Source organism: Bufo bufo, chromosome 1, assembly GCF_905171765.1.
Source record: "Bufo bufo chromosome 1, aBufBuf1.1, whole genome shotgun sequence".
Taxonomy (NCBI): Eukaryota; Metazoa; Chordata; class Amphibia; order Anura; family Bufonidae; genus Bufo; species Bufo bufo.
Genome location: NC_053389.1, coordinates 264,517,628 through 264,543,367, shown reverse-complemented (window position 1 = coordinate 264,543,367; position 25,740 = coordinate 264,517,628). Strand labels below are relative to the sequence as shown.

The 25,740-nt window shown below is 40.7% G+C and overlaps 1 protein-coding gene across 5 annotated transcripts in view; it reads left to right on the top strand.

Moving 5' to 3' along the window:
- The window catches only part of CALD1 (caldesmon 1), a 187,009-nt gene that overhangs the window by 80,584 nt on the left and 80,685 nt on the right, over window positions 1–25,740 (top strand). For 4 of the 5 annotated variants that reach the window (XM_040439192.1, XM_040439195.1, XM_040439193.1 and 1 more), the window contains one exon: window positions 6,505–6,604. In XM_040439192.1, coding sequence (XP_040295126.1) covers window positions 6,534–6,604 — 71 coding nt within the window. In that variant the 5' untranslated portion in view covers window positions 6,505–6,533. Of the gene's footprint in view, window positions 1–2,075; window positions 2,288–6,504; window positions 6,605–25,740 lie in introns of those variants that run through there. The other variant, XM_040439191.1, reaches the window with a different exon arrangement.

Below are 25,740 nucleotides of genomic sequence, written 5' to 3'. Positions count from 1 at the left end.
CTGCAGGGACAATTCACAGTGCCCCTCCAGCATACCACATGTGCAGGGCACGGCGGTGTCAAGCTGTTCTGCACCTCATTTGCCTGGGCGAACTGAGTCACACGGGAGGAACTGCTCCGTGTCCTTCATCCAGAAATTGAATCCTGGATTTCTCCGCAACAACTCAAAATCGGAACCATGGTGACCGACAACGGCACACGTGTTCAAGCTGGTTGTCAAGCGGTTCCTGAAGTCTTCCACCCATCTGCAAGACATCCTAAAAATGGCCAGGAAACTTTGCATGCACTTCAGCCACTTGTACACTGCAAAGCACACCCTCCTTGAACTACAGAGGCAAAACGGCATCCCCCAACATAGGCTGATAGGCGACGTTTCCACCCATTGGAATTCCACCCTCCAGATTTTGGACCGACTATACGAACAGAGAAAGGCCATAAACTATTTCTTGATGATCCAAGTGGACAGGAGTGCTCCCCTGTGTAACTTCGAGGTCAGCCAGTGGAAGCTCATGCGTTACACCTGCCATTTGCTCAGGCCCTTTGAGGAGGCCACATTATTTGTCAGTCACCAGGGCTAGGGGATGAACAACATCATTCCACTGCTTCATGTCCTGGAACAGATGCTGGTATATATCTGGCTGGTCAGAGGACTGGAGATATGGCGCCTAGATCTCATGGCCACATGAGCCCTGTGGGGGCTGAACTAGAGGAGGAGGAAGAGGACATTGTTTTTGCTCCACTGTGTAGCGAAATGGGTGGTTTTTCAACACAGGTGACAGGAGAGGAGAAGCAGAAGCAGCAAGAGGAGCTACAGGGCGATGAGGAAGATGAGGCAGAGGACCCAGACACACCGTGGCAGTATGCAGTGGAGATGGAGGCAGGGAGTCCCTCCGAGTCACCTGCACAAATGGCCCGATGCATGCTCATTTGCTTGCGCAGTGACAGCCGAATTGTCACCATTCGGCAGAGGCATGACTTCTGGCTCTCCACCTTTTTGGACCCTCGCTACCGGTCCAAAATAAAGGCCTTTTTTGCACCCGCTGAGAGGGAGGACAAACTGAACTACTATAGAGACATCCTATGTAGTCAGTTTTCTGCTGCCTGTCTGCGCCATCGTCCATCCTCTCGCAGGTCTGAATGGGGGGGGCTCTGTGCTCACGTTCCTCTGCCATGGCTGCTGTGGCAGGGTGGTGGGGTAGAAGCAGTGTCAGCTCTATCAGCAGCAACTTGAGTCTAGAGTCGCTGATGAGCAGCTATCTTCACCCGCATAGTGAAGAAACTTCTCACCAGCAGCAGCTAGACCTGGAGCAGGACCTGAAACAGCAGGTGGTGGCATATTTGGCCAGCACCCTTAGACCCCCCATTGAAGATCTGCTGGACTACTGGGCAGCCAAACTGGATTTGTGGCCGCAACTGGCAGAGTTTGCCCTGGAGAAGTTGTCCTGCCCGGCCAGTAGTGTAGCATCTTTTTTTGTCTTACATTTGGACCTTTTTCCACGCCCTTTTCCGGCCCACAATTTTAGACCTGAAGCTAGCGGGGCGAAGTCGCATATAACAGAGCAACTAACCGTTTTGCCGTCATTTGTGCTTGGAATATGCCTAATTTATAAATGACCCCCTTTATTTTTGTTCCCTGGAAATTTTAGCACTGCTGTCATTTTTTTTATGTTTTTTAAACCGGTTTCCTCAGTCTTGCACCTTTGTTGCACAATTGTTTATTTGGTGTTGCTAGATTTATTTTTACATGTAAAACTATACTTGAGAAGATGCCTGAAAAAAGGGTAAGGTCAACGAGATGGAATTTATTTAGATCGTGAGCCCCAATGGGGACATGATAAGAAGCTCTGCATCACTTCTGTCAAATGAGTTTTTATGCATGATATACAATCTTACACGTTGCATGTTCGCATAGGACTGAGGGCCTTCTAAACAATGTGTGCATGGAATTTCATGGAATGCGAAAGTGTATGTAAGGGGTTAATTGTGGAATTTTTGTCCCAAAGTTCAGAGAGGCAGCCTCAAAAACCTCACAGGAAACTCTCTAGTTCTTGGTGCTGATCTGGCATTCAGTATCCGAAAGTTAAACTATGCACTGACAGGACGGTTTAGCTAAACACAGTGCGGACACAAAGCCTTTCCCTTTTCTGGTAGTACTTTAATATGATCTCCAGAGTGGAGGAGACAAGCCTCGTCTTTGATGTGCTGCACACAGTGTGTCTGCTCAGTGATACCTAAGACATTATATTAAAGCTGGTGGATTACAAATCACAGAAGAAAAGCAACAGCTCGTGAGTATGGAGTATTTCAGTTTTGTGTTTTTGTCTTTAGAAATAGATGAAAGGACAGAGAAGAAACAGTAGGGGAGGCGTTAGTATCCAGATCCTACACAATACACATGCATAACTCTATCAATCTTGCACCCACTTTTTTTATTGGCAGTCCATTAACCTCTTCGAGTACGGCCACATGTTTAGGATTCTTGATGCAGCTTTGAAAGCCAAAACCAGAACTGAATCCCCAAAAGACACCTCGTACTGTCCTTTATACTTTCTATCCTTTTATGAACCACTCCAGATTTTGGCTTCCAAAATTGCATTAAGAAACCCGAACATGTGACCGTACCTTTTTAAGGATATAGCATTAACGACAAACACAGAAGTTTGGGGTCGGGGGATTGCCATAGCTTTCTAGTGTTAAGAGCCTTGTTTTTTTTTTTTTCTGCAAAAAGAAAAAGCTTTGGCTACATGAAATTTGGCATTAGACATCTATATATGCCTTATATGCTGGTTTTGTGCTGTAAAAAATCACAAATGCTGGTACACACAGTTTTTGTGCAAGAATTTGCAACTTTTTAAAATCTTAGGCCACCCTCCCCACTTTAGAAAAGTGATTTGGAAAGTGGGAGTGGTTATCCAGGTGAGGGGGTATATGAAATTTTTTCAAAAAGTCACAAAAAATTTCACAATCTCTGTCTAGTAGGGCGTGGCATAAAAATTGGAATAACAACGCAGACTCAAGCAAAACTGACTTCAGGGGGTTGTCCAGTTTCAAGAAGAAACCTAAAACACTTGGGATGTGCCTGCAATAAAAAACAGATCATCTGCTCTATTATTTTTATCATACTGATTGTACTGGATATGGGGTACTAAATACATACAGGTTGTGTATACGTATGGGAAGACTAAATTACAGTTTTTTATGTCTGTTTTGAGATATTTATTAGGTAAAGCATTTTGTATTTGTTTTGTTTATTGGTGGATTTTCACTTGTAACTAGTTTTTTTTCACCTGGGGTGAACATTTAGTTTCTGATCTAGGCAAGCCTAGTTTGTGACCGTTTTGGGTGGAGTCAGAATCCATAGAAAAGTACCAATTCGAACTCAATCCTTAGAATAAAATTATTAAATATTATTAATATTGTATAATGTATTAAATGCATAGCTTCTTGCATTTTTACTTTCGTTAGTTTTTAGGAAGAGTTAGAAATTTGAAATATATATCTAATATATATCTAATCTATATCTAAGGCCCCTATTTATTTAATAAAGTTAAAACTTATACATGAGCCATTTTTAAGGGGTTGGATCTGGGGTCGGAGTAAGACTGTGGAAATACAGAGGAGTTGGAGCTGGAAAATTGTCTTTCTGACTACACAGCACTGCATCTTAGCCAAGTATCTAAATAACCTGACCAAGACTGAGTGGCTTGTTGCCCACTCTACAACCCAGCCCCCTCTGGAACCCAGCACCAGTTCACATTGTCTGCCAGTATCACTCCTAGCCAGGTTAATGCTCTATTTGCATTTATTAAATATTATTCTATTTGTATTTCCATAAGGGAATTTTACTTTTGATTTACCATTTTTAACTATGTTGTACTGGCATATATTTAACCGACATTATCATAGCCCTGGGTAGTCTATGTAAAGGTGCAAATCTCAGTAGTAATGTCATCAGGATTCACAAGGAGGGGACAAAGATGCTAATATCAACAGATATTATGACCAATTGACCACCAAGATATACAGTATATAGTTCAATGGAACAGCAAATGCCCTGAAATATATATATATATATATATATATATATATATATATATATATATTAGTGAAGAACTCAAGTGTGCTTCTTGAATGGGGGTGGAAATCAAAGTACCCAGAGATAATACACACAAACGCAAAAAATGCAGCTCAGAGGACCTAGGACCGTGTATTTAGCATAAACCTGAATTTCCAGGGGATATTAATTTGACTACTTCATGTTTTGTTTTGTTTTTTGTATATGACCATGATAAATTGATCTGAGGACAAAGGGGTTCTGTAAAGTGCTCACACTTCTTAGGCACTGCTCAGTAATTTGTAGAGTAAGAGAAAGGAGAGGGATGAAGGGGATGCAGCTGCAGTTTCTTTTTATCTTATGGGGCTGCAATTTGTGGGATTGATAGTGTGCAGATGTGAGAGACAATGGACTGGCAGAGTGTTGACCACTGCCTTATAATCTGCAAAGAAGTGCATATCCACTCAAAATGCAAGCAGAGGAATAGAAAGGAGTAGAAATTCTTTGTCTTCGAACCAGCTGTGAAGAGAAGAAGGCTTGCTTAGCTAATTAATTGAGCCAAACAGCCCCTTTAAACATGTCACTGACACACAAGGTTAGGGAGGATGCTCCTGGCCAGAGAAGCCTATGTCGAAGGTCACAGCTTTCAGCAGAAGCTCCTCCTACATGACTGAAGGGACAAGGACTGAAACTGGACCATCTGTAAGGCTTTCATAATTAAAGTAATAATTAGTAAATTTAATTAATTGATATTGGAAAACCCCTGAAGAATTTTTTTATACCATCATATATCACCTGGTGATCTGTAAACCTTCGCTCTTTCAATGCCCCTGGTCCATTGTGTCAATCTAGCAATGCCCTGTGTATTCTGCTTCTGCATGCTGCCTCCTGCAGATCATTTAGGGCTTTTTGCCCCTTCAACTCTTCCTCTCCCTGAAGAGACTGGAGTTTTTGCTCTGCTCGTGACATACAGTACAAACTGCAGGACAGAGTACAGACAGCTGCCTCTCCTGTACCTTAAACCTTCATCTATGGTTCTCCAGCATGCTATTTACTATTGGGAATTATCTATATAATTATAGCTTCTGGTAGATATGATCTGGTAACACCAATCTATCTAATAGTGATCTAGAATTCATGATCTCCAGTCATTATTTTCACGATTGCGCAAATGATGCGCATATTTTTGGCGCATGACATGCAACTTCACATTTTATAAGGTCTTAGTAGATATTACTGATTGAAGCACTAAGTATTGTTGTGACATCACTGCACTATGTCTGTAGCATGTATGTTTAGACAGCAGAACCTATCAGCTACACTATATTACTATCTAACCTACACTGACCATCTCCCACTATCTGTATTATATATGAGCTAACAAACTAACTAACTAACTAACTAACTAATGTAATTGGATAAGGAATAGGATCCAGATAAAAGCACAGAGCACAGCAGTGTCACTGCTCTCTCTCTCTCTCAGAACTGCAAAAAACAGCAGAAAATGGCTTCTGGGGAGGTTCTTATATAGTAAGGGGGTAGGCAACTTTCCTATTAGTTGCTAGGGATCTTGCTAAGCTTAGACAAATACATTGCAGCCTTCTCATTGGCCCACAATCAAGAAGGGAGGTTACTGATGAAAACAAAATCTAGAATATTTGCGATTACGAATATATAGCACTATATTCTACATCTTCGCGAATTCTTGAAGTGCCGATATTCGCAATAAAAATTTGTGATTAAAATATTCGCGATCAATGCTACTATCTAATGCTTGGCAAGGTAGGAACAGACAAGATCGTAATGGACAGGTAGCAACCAGAGCTCCTGTCTGCAGACAGTCATCTCTGAAATAAAGATGGGGCCACATGCGGGATTGTTCTCATCTAAAAAGGATGTTAGAAGCAGCCTGAGGAAAAACAGAACAATGTTTTAGTGTGGGCTAGGGTTGGGTGGTTGGAATGATTTCTTGTATCTGCTTAAGGTCCTCTTTTTAAAAGCGTTATCTCACAAACAGAATTATCACCTATGTGAGCATAGGTGGTTTGACTTTTAGCGATCCAAAGAACGGGCATCTCCAAGTCTCCTGTCTGAGTGAAATGAAGTGCGCATGTCAGTCCACCACTCAATCTACTGACGGAGCACTGTCTACGTCAGTAGAAGTAAATGAAATGGCGGACAAACGTGAACACTATAACTCAGTTCAGACAGGCAACTTGGAGACCCCAGTACTTGGTATCTTTGGGGGCCCCACAGTTGAGCCCCCAGAGATACCAAGTCTGACATTTAACAGCCACACTGTGGATATGTGATACATGGTGTTCATGTAATAATATATAATTTGTCTAAATCTGACATTAAGCAGTACAGAGAATTAGTTCTGCGCCACCTAGTTCTGTGCCAGGATAGATTAGTGTTTTGTCTAACCTGTGGTTTTTGCTGTTGTTTTAGATTTCAGCTCAGAAGTTCCAGTGGCCACCATGGATGACTTTGAACGTCGCAGAGAACTCAGGAGACAGAAACGTGAGGAAATGCGCCAGGAAGTCGAAAGGTAATCTCATAATAAATTTGCAAGTACAGTGCTCATTATGTTTGAATTGGAGGTTACCCATATCTAGCAGTTATACTTGGCCAGCTCAATTACCATGCCATGAAATAACCAGCCATGTTGCATCTCCAAAAATGGTCATAAATAATGATTTGCAGTGTCTTCTGTACATTGGGCCAAATACGACATGTCAGGAATGTAGACCGAGTTAGGAGTCGGACGCTATTTATAATTGTATATTGATTACATCATTGTTCCCAGTGGACCCGTTTTATTTCTTGGATATATTGTTGACAGGAAACATTTCTGGATATGTAGCCAAGTATTGGCAAACATCTCCTAAGAAAGGAAAGTTAAAGCTTTGAAAGTTGGGCTATATCAGTTATGAATCATATTATACATGCAAAATGAGAAGCCATATTAAAGGGTTAAATATAATATGCTATACATCCACTTGATGTATTACAACCTATGGTGGTCTCTTCATACAGTATGTGTTTAGTTATTTAATTTAGGAAGGTGGGATTTCAATTCATTACATGATGTTCAGCTTGATCAGTTAAGGTGGCCTGCGGGGTCAGTAGGGTAACTTAAAATTCCTGAACCACAATGCATGCAAAATCTGTAACAGACCCCCTTCACCCCCACCAAATGGTGTCTTTCATGACAGAGAGGCCTTAGGGGTCCCTGAAGCACAATGGACCGGGGTAAATATTACCACCCTTATAGCTACTCCCCCAGACTGAGTGGATGACCAGCCCTGAAATGTCCAAGGAGTTATGCCTGATGGTCCCTATAGTCACTCCACCTACTTCATGCACCTGGCAGAGATGACTTTTACTACTCAACTTTGTTTTATCCTTAACTTGCCAAAACCAGAATAGCCCTTTATCTCCTATCCAGAGAATAGGGGATAATTATTAAATAGGTGGGAGTCAAAGCGGAGCCGATTGATATATAGTTTTGTGGGAAAAGATTCAGTATAACTTGTGATTTACTCATTTATGGTCCTGCTCATTCTGGGCTTTGAGGTCAAGGAGGAGGTCCTGTCAGTGATTGACAGCCATCTTTCTATGACTGTGTATACACAGCTGTCAATGACTGATAGGACCGCCTCCTGGACTTCAAAGCCCAGAATGAGTAGGAATTTAGGTGAATGGCATATACTGTAAGTTTTACTGAATCTTTTAGTACAAAACTATATATCAACTTGCTCATCTCATTCTGTTCTATAACATGCTGCCTGCAGATTACTTTGCATTTTTATGGTAACAGGTTCCCTTTAAAAGGGTTATCCCAGAAAAGTACTTATTACCGATCCACAGGATAGGTGATAAATATTTGATTTCAGGGGTTCTGACCCAATCTCATCTCTAAATACATAAAGTAGTGCACGGAGACTGATGAGAATGATAACCAATTTTTTTTTTACAGATTAGAAGTGTGTCCATGGGGGCTAGGTACTCCCCCTCCCTAGCCAACCTGGTGATGGCGCATTGGGAGGAACGCTATATTTTCTCCTGCGGCAATCCATTCATGCCTGGCGTGGTCTGGTATGGCAGATACATCGATGACCTGCTCCTTATTTGGGGCGGTGGTGTGTCTGCCATAACAGACCTCGTCGGGTACGTTAATGACAATCCTTACAATCTTTGTTTCACCTGTCATTTTGACAGAAATACCATTACCTTCTTGGATCTTACACTAACGAGGGAGCATAATTCGGTCATTCAAACCACAAATGTCAGGAAATACAATCCTGCAGGCCTCCAGTCATCATCCTATGCACACTATTAAGGCGATACCCGTCGGAGAGTTTATCCGAGCAAGACGCAATTGCAGCACTGATGCTGCGTTGAATCTGAATGCTCACTTATTTGGGATCGCCTATGTGACAGAGGATTTTCTCACTGGATGCTTAACAGAGCATTTAATATTGCTAACAATAAAAGCAGAGTAGATTTACTTTTTCCGTAATAAACCCAATAACATCAAATTGATCGCTGGGGGTATTAATGTGTCTAACGAACAAACCTCGGACGTAACTGTAGGTCCAAATGACAAAGGGGACCAGAGTTCCCTTTTTGCAAATGATGCACCTACATTAGTTCTCACCTACAGTCATCAATTTGTGGAGATCAAACGGACTATCCAAAAATGTCTTCCCATACTCTGAGGACCATATTCTGTTTGATATCCTCGGAAAAGTCTGTCGTATAGTGCGCAGAAGATCCCAGACACTGGGCAAAATATTGTCTCCTTCGTTTTTTAACAGTGTACGGCAATCTACAAGTAACACCTGGCCTAAATCAGTGGGTTTTTTTTAGATGTGGAAGTCACCCATGTCGGACCTGAAGATTTGTTACTAAAACAATATCCTTTGAAAATTCTCTACATACTGAGAAGTTTGCGATTCAGAACTATATTAACTGTAACTCTGCTGGTGTTGTCTACATGATTAGGTGCACTACTTGTGACCTGGTGTATGTGGGCAGCACCAGCAGACAGTTTAAAACCAGGTTCAGAGAACATCTTCATTATATATCTAACCCCCGAGGCACTAATATCACCAATGCCGCACAACACTTTTATACAGTGTCATGACCGTAAGGCCCCCTGCACACGAATGTGTGCTTCCCATTGCCGTATTGCGGACCGCATTTGTGGATCTGCAATACACGGGTGCTGTTCTGTGGGCATTCCGCAAATCCAGAGGTGCGGAACGGAAGCACGGAACGGAACCCTACGGAAGCACTACAGAGTGCTTCTGTGGGGTTTCGTCCCGTACGTCCGTTCTGCAAAAAGATAGAACATGTCCTATCTTTTTGCGGAATGGCTGGATCGTGGGCCCATTAAAGTGAATGGGTCCGCGATCCGCTGCGGCTGCCCCACGGACTGTGTTTGTGCAGCACGACCACTGGGTGCACACGTTCGTGTGCAGGGGGCCTAAGACTGACTATCTGAACGCATTTGCCTTTGAGAAGGTTGCTATACCCATTAGAGGAGGCAATATAAAAAAGAAAATCCTCCTGAGAGGCCGATTGGATTTTTCGTTTTAATACCAGAATTCCCTATGGGCTCAACTTAAAAAAAGAGTTAATGCATTTTTATTAGGCTTATTTTGACTTAATTATTTATTTACATTCCCTATATGCCATATATAAAAGAGAGAGAAAGAAAAAAAGAGACAACTTTTCTCTTTTAACATCTTGCCGATTTGTATATACAGTTTTTTTTTCTACTAAACAATGCTTCCTTTATTGTTTGGATAATGTTATGTATGTTATTCCCCTTGCTGCCTTTTTCCTGTTTTTATAACTGGTATTATCTAGGATCTCATGCAGATTGCGCAAAAAAAAATTGAGTCTTTTTTTTTTTTTGTTCAAGTCTTATTTATGACCTTTACTTATATGAACGCGCAGATTTTTTCTGCATGACACCCTAGAATAATTTTATATGTGAAAGAACTTGTATTTAAAAATCTTTTTTGTATCTATTGGTGTTGGCTTTTTCACCTTGCATATTTCACTATGATTAGAGCAGGTTGCTGCCTGGGCTTGGTTTCCATTTGCGGCCCCGCCTCCGATCACCTGCACACTGTTTCCCACTTCCCCCTTCTCCCTTCCCCCTTCTCCCTTCCCCATGCACCTGATTGGAGGTGGGGTCCCATATTTGTGTCCAGACCCATACAGCTTACGGATCATGATTCATGACTAAGAACCGGCTGGCTCAAAACATGTCGGTCTGACCAGGGACATGGAGGGACCTCTTTCACTGCACCGTATGTACGTTTGGAATATTCAATAAAGAACATGCAAGATCTTATCTCCTTTGTTCTGGAAATCTGTTTATTTGAATGGCATTGTGCTGTCTGCATCAAGTGAATGGAATGGTGGACGGACCTGTGCACTAATGATTCATTCAGAGAGAGGACTCGTGGACCCCTTGTTTTCACTAGGGGTCCCGGTGGTTGAAATCCCAGCAATTTGATATCTATCACTTATATTGTGAATAGGTTATGAATACTTTTGTAGGATAACTCCTTTAAAGGGCTTGGCCCATCTGGGATATTGATGGCATATCACTAGGATATGCCATGTCTGTCATATAAGTGTGAGTTCCATATCAGGGATCCATCCCTATCTAGAAAACAGGGACCCTGAAGTGAATGTGAGCACACTAAGCATGTTAGGCGTGCTCTTCATTCACCGCTATGGGAGTTCTGAAAATAGCGAGCATGTACAGTGAATGTAACGCACACTGCGCAAGCGCAGCCACCTCTCCATTCACCGCTATGGGAAATAGCCGATCCCAGAATTTCCAGAACCCCTATAGCAAGAGTGACTGCTCTTCTTTACTTCAGGGGTCCCATTCTGGAGATAGTGATATGCCATCAATGTCCCAGATAGGAATACTCCTTTAAGTTATATAAAAGGTTATATACTCCTATTAAGTTATATTCGCCTTTATGTTAGATAATTTATTTTTAAAGGAACTGTTCCTCTACATTATGAAATATCTACTCTGTGTAATACAGTATATTCATTTGCAACTAGTCATTTTAGCCATGGACCATTCATATCTTGCATTTTAACTAGCTAGTAAAATATCTCAGTTGCCAGCTAAACTCACAAATTACCGCCTAGGTGATGACAGACTAATGAAGTTAGGCAGGACTGGTGTCAGCACCATGCAGACGTAAGGCACGCACCAGCACCAACTGGGCTTGAGTTGGGATAAGGGAGATTGATGAAGGTAAACATGTCCTAGACTGATCAAATCATGGGTGGTATAGACCCCTATAACACCTAAATAAAGGCCTCCTCATCTACTGGGAGAACAGGGTATGGATTCCTGGACACTGCAGTCTCCATCGTGGCTACATTTGGATCACTCAGCAGGGGATGACAATGAGTGCAAAAAAAGTTCCTTCCCATTGAAAGAAGAGTATGAAATCTATCCTTAGGGTGTAGCTATAGTGGGTGCAAAGGTAGCAGTTGGACCGGGAACCTGGTGCCTGAGGAAGCCCAAAGTCACCAGTGTGGCAGGCGCAGCACTATGAAGTGCCTTTTGCACTGTGGCATTAGAAGAATTTTGATATCTCCTGACTTTTAGTCTAACCAGACTGTCTATTACTCTGTAATTCCTCTAGTGCCGTTCTATGGAAACAGTAGGTTTAAAGAGCACACCAAATACTTCAAATAACTTCTTTATAAACTTCAACTTTTCTTCATATATAACACTGCCACCTCCACAGCAGATAGTCCATGTACAAAACACATGTTGAAAAGATATCACAAAATGGCGGTATGCATAAGATGGTGGTTCAACTGTTCAATCTTTATCATTCAACATAAAATGGTGGATATATTTCTCTCTTCAGTATCTGTACTCTCCCTTTAAGTTATTTAAGCACTTAATGATCTCTCTGAGAGGTATATCTAAGATTTGACCGATAGTTCTACTGATCTGTATGCAATTTGTATGGATTGCTATTTGTATGCTATTTGTAGTTTGCAATTAATGGAACTGCAAGTAAACACATATAACCACTTCAGTATACGGCTCTAATCACACTATTAACAATAGGAACACATCATAACTGTAAATACCTATTTTGGCCTCTTTGCTTCCATAAAAACACAGCTCTCAGTGGAGTGAATGTCTCTTCAGCTCCTGTCTCTGGTGAATAATGATTCTAGCAGCTCCTGCTAGGGGAATTCCCAGACAGGCTGTCTGTGAGGCCAGCTGTCATTGGTGAAAACTCTTGCTGTGTAAGAAGATGGCTGTGATTGGTCTAGACTTCTGCCCAGCAACAACAGATTAACACTATGCTTTCTGTTGTTTCTGCTGTGTCACTGAGCTTACCTTACATTACAAAATGAATCTTAAAGGCATATTATCTTTTTCTGCTTCTGTGAACACCAAATATAAAAGTTATGACATCCAAAACATGATGTCACAGTAAATAACTCTGCTTTTGTCTCTAACACATAAACATAGGAACTGTGTTAAGGTTATTGGCAGGTCCAGCTGCATAAACATACAAGCTATATTAGCAAAATAGGACAGGTCTTAGCTGGCCAGCTACAACCAGTACTATAAAAGACACATGGCAGGGAAGGACCTGACACAAATTTTGCTTTCGGCCCAGGACAATCACGTTACGCTGCACTCAATCCTTATGCTAAATGAGAGTGAAATTCTTCTGTTTTAAATCTACTATTGAACTTTTACCTGATTCAGTGTTAATATTATTTGTTAGATATAATAGTCAGTTAGGAGGTTTGCAGAGAACAATCTTTTTGTTCCTTAGCATATTTCATTGTGTTGCGTCTTTGAGCTTGTGGTTTAGTGAAGCTGTGATTTAATGAGGTGGTATGATCAGCCCACACTTCAGGCAATCTGGTGAGTCATTAGCCCTTGCAGACTGTGGGCCAGCGGAGCATCCTGCTATACTACAGGGTCTAAATCCCACCCTGTGTGTTGACTTTTTTTCTTCATCTATTGTGCATAAATTTGTAATTGGCATTGGAGGTCATTATGATGAAAAAGAGAAAAAGGAAATAATAATAATAATCTGCTCTCGACCCAGGGTTGGCAACTAACAGTGATTTTTATTTTTTATTTTTTTGTACTGGAAATTCAATAAGATTCTGTTAAAGGGATTATGTCACCAGGTTTGGGGCTATAGAGATAAGGACATGCACGGCTAGATCGCCGCTAGCATGTCCGCAATATATGTGTCCTATAGGGCTGTGTGGTTTTAATTTCTTTAAAAAAGGATTTTATAGATATGTAAATGAGTGTTGAATGTGTCCAAGGGGCTGCACTAACCTTCTTTGTGCCCAGCCACGCCCGCCTGTGAAGGAGCCCAGCACCGCCTATGTCTCCTCCTTTCATCAACGATAGATAGCCGTAATCTCGCGATGCGCGAGCTAGCGCATGCGCAGTGCCGGTATAGTGTTCCTTCCCTGTGCTGGCATCGGCTTCAGGGAAAGAACTGCGCATGCGCGAGCTCATGCATCGCGAGATTACGGCTATCTATCGTTGATGAAAGGAGGAGACATAGGCGGTGCTGGGCTCCTTCACAGGCGGGCGTGGCTGGGCACAAGGAAGGTTAGTGCAGCCCCTTGGACACATTCAACACTCATTTACATATCTATAAAATCCTTTTTTAAAGAAATTAAAACCACACAGCCCTATAGGACACATATATTGCGGACATGCTAGCGGCGATCTAGCCGTGCATGTCCGTATCTCTATAGCCCCAAACCTGGTGACAGAATCCCTTTAACATTTCCCTAGTAACTTTGCCTTTTGCCTTGCAAGGGCATTTCTGGCTTCCTTTTCACATTATATGTAATAATAGTTGGTAAACCCAGGGCTAGATATCCTGGTATCACATGTAGGCCACTGCAGATATCCCTATAGAGGGTTACCTCGACAATAAGCTGTTCACATGCACTCCTTGGGCTAGAACTAGGGCTAGTTCATTTTCTCTGCAGCGCCACCACAGGTGAAACAAAGCATTGCAAATCCATGGGCTGTTCACGTAATGTACTAAGATGAGGGGTCCTCCACAGCAAGAAATGCTCTGCAGCATTTCCTGGCTACAAGACAAGCGTGTTGACTTTGGGAAGGGGTTAGAACTTCTCTATTTGCTCAGAATACATTTTTTGTTATCATGGACTTGGAATTTGGGATGTGGTTGGCACTCCATTCAAATTTCTATCCCTCTATAAAGGCTAGAACCTCACATGCATGTAGGAAGTACAGTGACAACCGACAACTAGAAATATTACTGTAAATATATATATTTCCTTCTACCAAATTGAAGTTCAAACGTGGAAATTATAAAAAAAATTATCTACTGTAGGTGTAACTTGAAGTTCCTGGGGCACCCGATCTACTAGGTGCCTATTGTTTACTTATGTGGCTAAGGGGCATTTGGCAACTACCTATACATCCCCTATATACTGTAGCTATAACCTAGAATCTATACAGGGGTGCCTCAACATGGCTATAGGATATTTGCAGCACTCTCTCATTTTTCAAAAACATTTTTGAACTTGGAATCATAAACTTGACCCACATTTTCGCCAACGTTTTTCTTTTCATCTAATATTCTGTATTTGTCTCATCAACACTTTTCTACTTGAGCCCCCATTGTGTGTATATATTAAAACACATAAAATATATAATAGGAATTGCCTGGGAAGGTATTACATTTCTGAAAACCCCTACTGGAATTGTTCAGTGGGAGAAAGTATTCTAGACATTTGCTCTTGATAGAAACATGATGTAGCCAAGATCATTTGTCTGAGAAACTAAAGTGCTCCCTCATGCTTCTTCTCCTAGACGGCCACCTTGGAGATATTTCAGTCCTCGTCACGTATAGCAGAATGACCTTCGAGCTTGATCTATAATCCACAAATCCCACTTAAAACGGTTCTTGGCATTTCTTATTTGTTGATTTTTCTGTCGAGTGATCCAAACTCTTATGCAGCTGCAGACAGAGGGAGCTTTTGTAAATTCACTTCCACCTTCGGGGACGTATTAAATACTGTAGCTGTTCGTCAAACTATATACAACATATGTATTGTTAAGAAGCAAAAAAAATCCACAGATTTGCAGTTACAGGAATTTTAACTTCTCAGCAAACGTTAAAATTCATTATTTTTTTTTTTTTTTTAAATAGGAATTAGGAAATTTTAAGCTTGTCTAAGATTTTTAAGGACGAGTAAAATTATATTCCATTGTTGTATTATTTAGTATACTGACAACATATTCTGTAGATCTGTACACAGAATGTAATGCTCACATCAGTCCTGGTAACCTATAGATCTCACAACGTAATTCTGTGCCTCATATGATAGTGCCAATAAAGAAATTAACTAAGCTATCATTAAAAGGGTTGGCCCATCAATGTCAGATAGGTGCAGGTTCCACCTCTGGGACCTGCTTCGATATACAGAATGGGGTCACGAAGTGAAGGAAATCACACCATGCAGACAAGGCATACTTTCTATTCATCGTAATGGGAGTTCCTAAAATAGCCGAGCAATCACACTTGGCTATTTTTGCAAGTACCATAGCAGTGAATGGACAGCACACCACGCAAGTATGGTTACCTCCCCATTCACCGCTATGGGATTGCCAGTGCTTGGCTATTTTTGAACTTCCATAGCTGTGAATAGAGGGTGGCCGCGCATTCACGGCTGATCTCCATTCTCTTTGGGGCCTCATTCTGGAGATAGGAGTGGGTCCCAGAGGTGGGACCCACACCTATCTGACATTGATGGCATAACCTAGCAATATACTTTCAATAGGATTACCCCTTTACGTCAGAAACTTGAAGGAAATTCACACAAACATGTGCATATATAACATGTTCATATGTAAAATTCTAGCGTCTTCTTATGTAGTGGAGGGACTTTGGGCCCCAGGCAACTGCTAACTCTGCACCCCCTATAGCTATGTCTCTATGGAGAAGAACATGCAAACTCTACGTAGATGTTAGAAATGCTGTGGTCAAATTTACACTTAGGAGCTGAACCACATATGTTTAATTAGTGGTGCATTTATAGAAGGTTCAGAGGTGACTATCGACTCTGGACTCTGGTGCCTGAGGTCACCCTCAAGGCCTCTCTGCCATATGAGAGGTCACCATAAATTATGAACGGGGTCCCATTACAGATGAGTGGGCTTAAAGGGGTTGTCCATCTTCTTAACCAATTTTTTCTCCATGTATGCAGCTATCATTTCTGCTCAACGATTAGACAATACGCGGAAATTAACAGTTCATCCTCATTCCTTGCATATGCATCAGCCAGTGTAAAGGGGTCTTTACATTTTACATTTCGTGCCAGGTCTTCACCACTTTTTCACATTTCCATAAAATGTGCCTGAATTTGCCTAAAGCCTTCAAACTCGGGTGTTATCAGTATAGATTTTAAAAATTTATTTTTTCTCATGATTTTTGGCGTATTATTTTCCCTCCTTTGAACATCTTTTGCTCCTGTGAAATAAATATATCAGCACGCTGTCTTTAGACATTATAACCTGGCTGGAGACCAATGCTGCAGTGAATTCCCAGACAAAACCCATGTGTAGACATGGCTTTCCCCTTTACAACTGAATAGTGATAACGAAGACAAGCAAATGCTGATTCTCATGACACTTGTTGTCCATTACAAGTTTATTATGTAACTGCTTGAGGCTGCAAGATTATCTCCTTAAAAGTGTTATCCAGTCTAATTCTAGGGAGGGATGTCATCTGATTAAACCTTATAATAGAAGAATTATCTATAATACATAGGCTCCCACCCACCTTTCCTAAACTCTTAAATATCTAAATTGCCTAGTAATAGATACAGTCATGTAAAAAAATTAGGACACCCTTTGAAAGCATGTGGTTTTTTGTAACATTTTTAATAAATGGTTATTTCATCTCCGTTTCAACAATACAGAGAGATTAAAGTAATCCAACTAAACAAAGAAAACTGAAGAAAAGTCTTTTCAAGATCTTCTGTAAATGTCATTCTACAAAAATGCCTATTCTAACTGAGGAAAAAGATAGAACACCCTTGCCCCTAATAGCGAGTGTTACCTCCTTTGGCTGAAATAACTGCAGTGAGACGGTTCTTGTAGCCATCTACCAGTCTTCGACATCGGTCTGAGGAAATTTTACCCCACTCCTCAATGCAGAACTTTTTCAGCTGTAAGATGTTTGAGGGGTTTCTTGCACGTACAGCCCTTTTCAAGTCACCCCACAGCATCTCAATGGGATTCAAATCTGGACTTTGACTTGGCCATTCCAGGACTCTCCATTTCTTCTTTTTCAGCCAATCTTTGGTTGATTTACTAGTATGTTTTGGGTCATTGTCATGTTGCATGGTCCAGTTCCGCTTCAGCTTTAATTTTCTAACTGATGGTCTCACATGTTCTTCAAGCACCTTCTGATACACAGTAGAATTCATCGTGGATTCTATGATGGTGAGCTGACCAGGTCCTGCTGCAGCAAAGCAGCCCCAAACCATGACACTTCCACCTCCATGCTTCACAGTTGGTATGAGGTTCTTTTCTTGGAATGCTGTGTTTGGTTTACGCCAAACATGTCCTCTGCTGTTGTGTCCAAATAATTCAATTTTGGACTCATCTGTCCAAAGAACATTATTCCAGAAGTCCTGGTCTTTGTCAACTTTATCGCTGGCAAATGTCAGTCTGGCCTCGATGTTTCTCTTGGAAAGCAAAGGTTTCCTCCTTGCACACCTCCCATGCAAGTTAAACTTGTACAGTCTCTTTCTGATTGTAGAGGCATGTACTTCTACATCAACAGTAGCCAGAGCCTGCTGTAGTTCTCGAGATGACACTTTAGGGTTTTTGGATACCTCTTTTAGCATCTTGCGGTCTGCTCTTGGGGTGAACTTGCTGGGGCGACCAGTCCTGGGCATGTTGGCAGTTGTTTTGAAAGCCCTCCACTTGTAGACTATCTTCCGGACAGTGGAATGGCTGATTTCAAAATCTTTTGAGATCTTTTTAAATCCCTTCCCAGACTCATAGGCTGCTACAATCTTTTTTCTGAAGTCCTCTGACAGCTCTTTTGCTCTCACCATGGTGCTCACTCTCACTTCAACAGTCAGGAGCACACCAAACTAAATGTCTGAGGTTTAAATAGGGCAAGCCTCATTCAACATGCAGAGTAACGATCTACTAATTATGTGCACCTGGTGTGATATACCTGTGTGAGATCTGAGCCAATTTAAGAGGGAATACATGTGAGGGTGTCCTATCTTTTTCCTCAGTTAGAATAGGCATTTTTGTAGAATGACATTTACAGAAGATCTTGAAAAGACTTTTCTTCAGTTTTCTTTGTTTAGTTGGATTACTTTAATCTCTCTGTATTGTTGAAACGGAGATGAAATAACCATTTATTAAAAATGTTACAAAAAACCACATGCTTTCAAAGGGTGTCCTAATTTTTTCACATGACTGTATATTCTCTACTTACATTTTGCAGTGTAGCTATACAATTTTGCTGTACATGCCTTTTGAAGAACTAGGCGATAAGTTATGTATCAGTTTTACAGGTTATGAATATAGGTTGTCAGCCAGCTTAAGCTGAAACTGGTATATCAATGGGGTGCGGTTTTTGTGTGAACCTGAAATTTTGTGCTGTTTATTAGCTTTAATGACTTGCAAGCTGTACACTCCTTTCATTTTAATAGGGCAAAGTTAGAAGAGACTGTTTGATGGGCTGTGGCTCCATTATATTTGTGAATTATTAGGGAGAGGTGTGAAGAACATGATCCCTGCAGTGACAGAGTTTTTTTTTCCCCCCTAGTATCATAATTTTTAAAGCCAACAAAAAAACTCATTTGGGCAGAGACAACCAAGGTGTGATATTTTTTTTTTTTTTTTTTTTTGATACCCTAAAACTTACATAGAGTATGATTACCAAGAAAACTAGTAAAAGCGACAGCCCAATAAAAAATACAGCTGACTATGAACCCACTAAAAGCCAGCCACAAGATCCCTTATGCCATCAGTGTTCTGCCACTGAATGGCCACCTGTTTCTTATAAACGAGTCCCTTTTTTTTTTTTGTTCTTTTTACTCAACTTGTCCAATCCCTCTGGTTTCCTGGCAGATAGACAGCGGCACCATCTCTGATGAGATAACTTCTACTCCTGGCATCAGCCCAATTATTGGCACTACATCCTTCGTCATGAGCTTTAGAAGATAAGCTGGGGCTCCTGCCTAACATCTTTCCTTCTATACGCAAGAAATGTCAAGAGCCCCTAGAAACTGTGTGGGGTAGATCAGCTAGTTTCACAAAAGAAGAAGTCAAACCATGAAAGCACTACCTGGGCACTTGGAAAGCCAAGCAGTGTTTGCCATTTTCAGACTTCAGCTCTTCACCTGAAACACAGAAAGGCTTGCCCACTAAGCCACATATTTGCTGTTTGTCCTCCATAGAAACATAGAATGTGTCGGCAGATAAGAACCATTTGGCCCATCTAGTCTGCCCAATATATCTGAATCCTATGAATAGTCCCTGGCCCTATCTTATATGAAGGATAGCCTTATGCCTATCCCATGCATGCTTAAACCCCTTCACTGTATTTGCAGCTACCACTTCTGCAGGAAGGCTATTCCATGCATCCACTACTCTCTCAGTAAAGTAATACTTCCTTATATTACTTTTAAACCTTTGCCCCTCTAATTTAAAACTGTGTCCTCTTGTGGTAGTTTTTCTTCTTTTAAATATGCTCTCCTCCTTTACCGAGTTGATTCCCTTTATGTATTTAAAAGTTTCTATCACATCCCCTCTGTCTCTTCTTTCTTCCAATCTATACATATTAAGGTGCTTTAACCTTTCCTGGTAAGTTTTATCCTGCAATCCATGTACTAGTTTAGTAGCTCTTCTCTGAACTCTCTCTAGAGTATCTATATCCTTCTGGAGATTTGGCCTCCAGTACTGCGCACAATACTCCAAGTGAGGTCTCACTAGTGTTCTGTACAGCGGCATAAGCACTTCACTCTTTCTACTGCTTATACCTCTCCCTATACATCCAAGCATTCTGCTGGCATTTCGTGCTGCTCTATTACATTGTCTTCCCACCTTTAAGTCTTCTGAAACAATTACTCCTAAATCCCTTTCCTCAGATACTGAGGTCAGGACTGTGTCAAATATTCTATATTCTGCCCTTGGGTTTTTACGCCCCAGGTGCATTATCTTGCACTTATCCACATTAAATTTCAGTTGCCAGAGTTCTGACCATTCTTCTAGTTTTCCTAAATCCTTTTCCATTTGGCGTTTCCCTCCAGGAACATCAACCCTGTTACATATCTTTGTGTCATCAGCAAAAAGACAAACCTTACCATCGAGGCCTTTTGCAATATCACTTATGAAGATATTAAACAAAATTGGTCCCAGTACAGATCCCTGTGGAACCCCACTGGTAACATGACCTTGTTTTGAATGTTCTCCATTGACTACAACCCTCTGTTGTCTGTCACTCAGCCACTGCCTAATCCACTCAACAATATGGGAGCCCATGCTCAATGACTGCAGTTTATTGATAAGTCTTCTATGTGGGACAGTGTCAAAAGCCTTACTAAAATCTAGATATGCGATGTCTACTGCACCTCCACCGTCTATTATTTTAGTCACCCAGTCAAAAAAATCTATAAGATTTGTTTGACATGATCTCCCTAAAGTAAACCCATGTTGTTTTTCATCTTGCAATCCATGGGATTTTAGATGTTCCACAATCCTATCCTTTAATAGGGTTTCCATTAATTTGCCTACTATTGATGTCAGACTCACTGGTCTATAGTTGCTCGATTCCTCCCTACTACCTTTCTTGTGAATGGGCACGACATTTGCCACCAAACAATCCTGCAGGCCACCAAAACTGATCCCTAGTTCAATATCTCCAATGGTTGCCACACCCTGGTGACTGGACAAGTGTATAATGTGTACCTATTTGATTCATAACAACCCACTTTCTTGATCACTTCCCTATTGAACCCAAACCTGGAAGCGTTGGCTGCTCCGCTTTGAAAGAGTGGGAACCAAGATCATGGTCCACCCCCTCTAGGACCTTCTTTCTCAACATTGACAAAAAATTGAACCTCTTAAGTGGTGATACATCAGCTTCACCAACCAAGGATCTGACTGGAGAGGGGGTCTAATATCAATAAAGGCCTGGTTTGCTGCTATTGGGCAAATCATTGACTCCTTGATTCTGTGAAATAAGACACACTTACCCTTACCCAGCTAATCTGTTTTGACCTGGCCAACAATAAACTCACACAATTTCAACCCATCACCACATCCTTCTTAGACAAGTTCCCCATGTGCTATTTACTCTCACTCACCAATTTTCCCACTTGGGATGCTCCAAATATGACCATTATAAGGCAATATGGAAGAGTGCACACTCATAAGGAGAGGTGAATAACTTATCCAGGCTACTGAGTAGTGGACCAATATGAGGACAGGAGCATGAAATACAGTTAACTGCCTCCACTATTGCCATGTTGTCTTTCCAAAACACATCCATTTTGTTCCTGTATTGTCCACATGTGCACATTTGTTATAATCAAGAACCGCTCTAGAAATGTCAAATTTTGGAGGAATGCGGATCCAAACCACTTATGGGTCCATCATTCTGTGGTCCGATGCCTCTCCTAAAATATTGCCAAACTTTTTTCCTTTAACCCCTTAAGGACTCGGCCCTATTTCACCTTACGGACTTTGACGCTTACGCTTTGACCTTATCCAGGCCATTCTGAGATTGTTTTTTCGTCACATATTGTACTTCATGACACTGGTAAAATGAAGTAAAAAAAAAATCATTTTTATTTATAAAACAATTGCAAATTTACCAAAAATTTTAAACAAATTGCAAATTTCCAAGTTTCAATTTCTCTACTTCTATAATACATAGTAATACCTCCAAAAATAGTTATTACTTTACATTCCCCATATGTCTACTTGTATCATTTTGGGAATGATATTTTATTTTCTGGGGATGTTACAAGGCTTAGAAGTTTAGAAACAAATCTTGAAATTTTTCAGAAATTTTCAAAAACCCAATTTTTAGGGACCAGTTCAGGTCTGAAGTCACTTTGCGAGGCTTACATAATAGAAACCACCCAAAAATGAACTTATTCTATAAACTAAACCCCTCAAGGTATTCAAAACAGATTTTACAAACTTTGTTAACCCTTTAGGTGTTCCACAAGATTTAATGGAAAATAGAGATACAATTTCAAAATTTCACTTTTTTGGCAGATTTTCCATTTTAATAATTTTTTTCCAGTTACAAAGCAAGGGTTAACAGCCAAACCAAACTCAATATTTATGGCCCTGATTCTGTAGTTTACAGAAACACCCCATATGTGGTCGTAAACAGCTGTACCGGCACACGGCAGGGCGCAGAAGGAAAGGAATGCCATACGGTTTTTGGAAGGCAGATTTTGCTGGACTGTTTTTTTGACACCATGTCCCATTTGAAGCACCCCTGATGCACCCCTAGAGTAGAAACTCCAAAAAAGTGGCCCCATTTTAGAAACTATGGGATAGGGTGGCAGTATTGTTGGTAGTAGTTTAGGGTACATTTGGTTGCTCTATATTACACTTTTTGTGAGGCAAGATAACAAGAAATAGCTGTTTTGGCACTATTTTTATTTTTTGTTATTTACAACATTCATCTGACAGGTTAGATCATGTGATATTTTTATAGACCAGGTTGTCACGGATGCGACGATACCTAATATGTATACTTTTTTTGATTTAAGTTTTACACAATAATATAATTTTTGAAACAAAAAGAAAATCAGGTTTTAGTGTCTCCATATTCTGAGAGCCATAGTTTTTTCAGTTTTTGGGCGATTATCTTAGGTAGCATCTCATTTTTTGCGGGATGAGATGACGGTTTTATTGGCACTATTTTGGGGTGCATATGACTTTTTGATCGCTTGCTATTACACTTTTTGTGATGTAAGGTGACAAAAAATGGTTTATTTAGCACAGTTTTTATTTAAAAAATTTTACGGTGTTCATCTGAGGGGTTAGGTCATGTGATATTTTTATAGATCCGGTCAATACGAACGCAGCGATACCAAATATGTATACTTTTTTTTTATTTATGTAAGTTTTACACAATAACAGCTTTTTTAAAACCAAAAAAATGATGTTTTAGTGTCTCCATATTCTGAGCCATATTTTTTTTTATTTTTTGGGCGATTGTCTCAGGTAGGGGCTCATTTTTTGCGGGATGAGGTGACTGTTAGATTGGTACAATTTTGGTGGGCAAACGCCTTTTTGATCGCTTGCTGTTGTACTTTTTGTGATGTAAGGTGACAAAAAAGTTGATTATTTAGCACAGTTTTTATTTTTTACGGTGTTCATCTGAAGGGTTAGGTCATGTGATATGTTTATAGGATATGGACGCGGCGATACCTAATATGTATACTTTCCCCCCCCCCCCCCTATTTTTTACCAAATTTTTTTAAACTTTATTTGGGGAAAATTACGTTTTTGTTTATTTTTACTTGAAATTTTTAATTTTTGGGGGGAAAACTTTTATTTTTTCAACTTTTTTTTTCACTTTATTTTTTGTCCCACTTTGGGACTTCAACTTTTGGGGGTCTACTTCTGTATTGGAATGCATTGGCTGCATGAGTAATACTGTGTGTATTATTCATACAGCTTCCGGCCTGTGAGATCCAGGGGGCTGGATCTCACAGGCTCTTCACCGGAAATTGACCTTTAGTCAATTTGAATTGACCTGCGGTTTGCAATTTGAATTGACCTGCGGATCGCCGACACGGGGGGAGGGGGGGGTCATGGGACCCCCCCCCCCCCGCGCATTTAGCTGAGGAGCAGGCACCGGCTTCCGATCACCGCCCGCCGCACGGCGGTGATCGGAACTATAGATGACGTACCGGTACGTCATGGGTCCCTAAGGGGTTAAAGGTTCAACAAATGTACTGTACATGAGTATTTAGGTGCAGTTAGAGAGAACTTACCTTCACTCCTGACATGTATTTTAGTAGATAAGCATACTGCACATTAAATATAATTCTAAAGCATCTATTCTTATGTTGTGTCATTCATCTATTATTCCTAATAGAAGTTTATGAATATATTGACAACTGGATGTTACCAGTTGGGGGTATTTTCCTGCACAATCTGACACTGTCCAATAGGTGCTAGCAGTGGCAGACTCTGCAGGGACACACCTTTTTGACAAAGGGAACGGTAACACCCAGTTGGCAACTATACACAATTATTAACAGCTCAACTTACAGTATATCTATTCCAGAATTGGAATGCAAGTAGTTACTAAAACAAACATGTCAGGAGAAGTGACAAGTCCTCTTTAAGTTTTTAATTCTTACTGGCGGTAAATTTTGATTAAATTCTTTAGACCAATCATGTTTCCCAGGTCATTGGATGCCAGACTAAAGGAATATTGGTACATTTTATACCCATGTTCATGGGAGTATATCCTTAAATCCACACAGAAGTTGCCAGATCTGGAGTGAAGTTAAAATAAATACACATTTCCCTTTTAGGCAATCCTGCGGGTATTTTGTGAATTTTGTGGAGCTATTTGAATAGAAGTTCAATATCTCAGCGAGCTGTCACCACAAAGTATGTCATGAATGGAGGCTTTATTTTGTCTCCATCTCAGGCTCCTACATGGCTTACAATAACAGGGGCCAAATTATTCTGTGCTCCCCATAGAGGGCCATGTCCTTTAGAAAACTTCAAGTAAAAGTGTGAATTGAAACAAGTATATATTGTGGCTCACCCGTATCTGTCAATGCGGTAAGGGTGCTCTGCTTTTTGGATGTATCACCTATGCATCCGGTATAGAGAGTTGCAATTATTTGAAATTAAAAGCAGGCACTCACCAGCTGGTTAGTCTAATAAGTAGTAGCTTTATATATTGAGATAAAATTTACAATAAAATATACATAAAATTAACATATAATACACTGGGGATAATATGACATTAAGTATCCTACTTCAATATCCTGCCGGGTGAACAAATATCAAGCTCTGGGTCTATGAGTGTATATAATCAATTCATATAATCAAATCAACATCCTGTGTAAGATAAGGAACATACATGCATCCTTTGGTGAACAAAAAATCTGTGAAAAATAAAATCAAAATCCTGTGCAAAGTAGATAATACAAAAATAGTATGCTGGTGATATATTATAGGTAAATATAGTGATAAATAAGGTCGTGCATAGACCTAGTAGCAATTCCTCAGTTGAGGTATATATTGTTTCGGTTCAATGGCAGTTCCTCTATGCGTTTAGGCAGTAAGGCTTAGGTAAAGAATAGTCGGGTGTTAGAACTGGGGCGTCCCCCTAGTTCTTCAAACCCTCTTACCTTGCCTCTAGTTCAGGCTAAACCTTTGAAGGTGTCTCTCTCCTAAACGCTGGGGTCCTTGGTATAGGATCCAAATGTATAAAAGTTTTCCTCTCGTCGGTCTCAGCGTTCCACGAGAGTGCTTCCGTGCGTCTCAGCAATCAGGAAGTGATCTCTGCGTTCCACGAGGGTACTTCCGTGCGTCTCAACGATCAGGAAGTGATCTCTCCAATT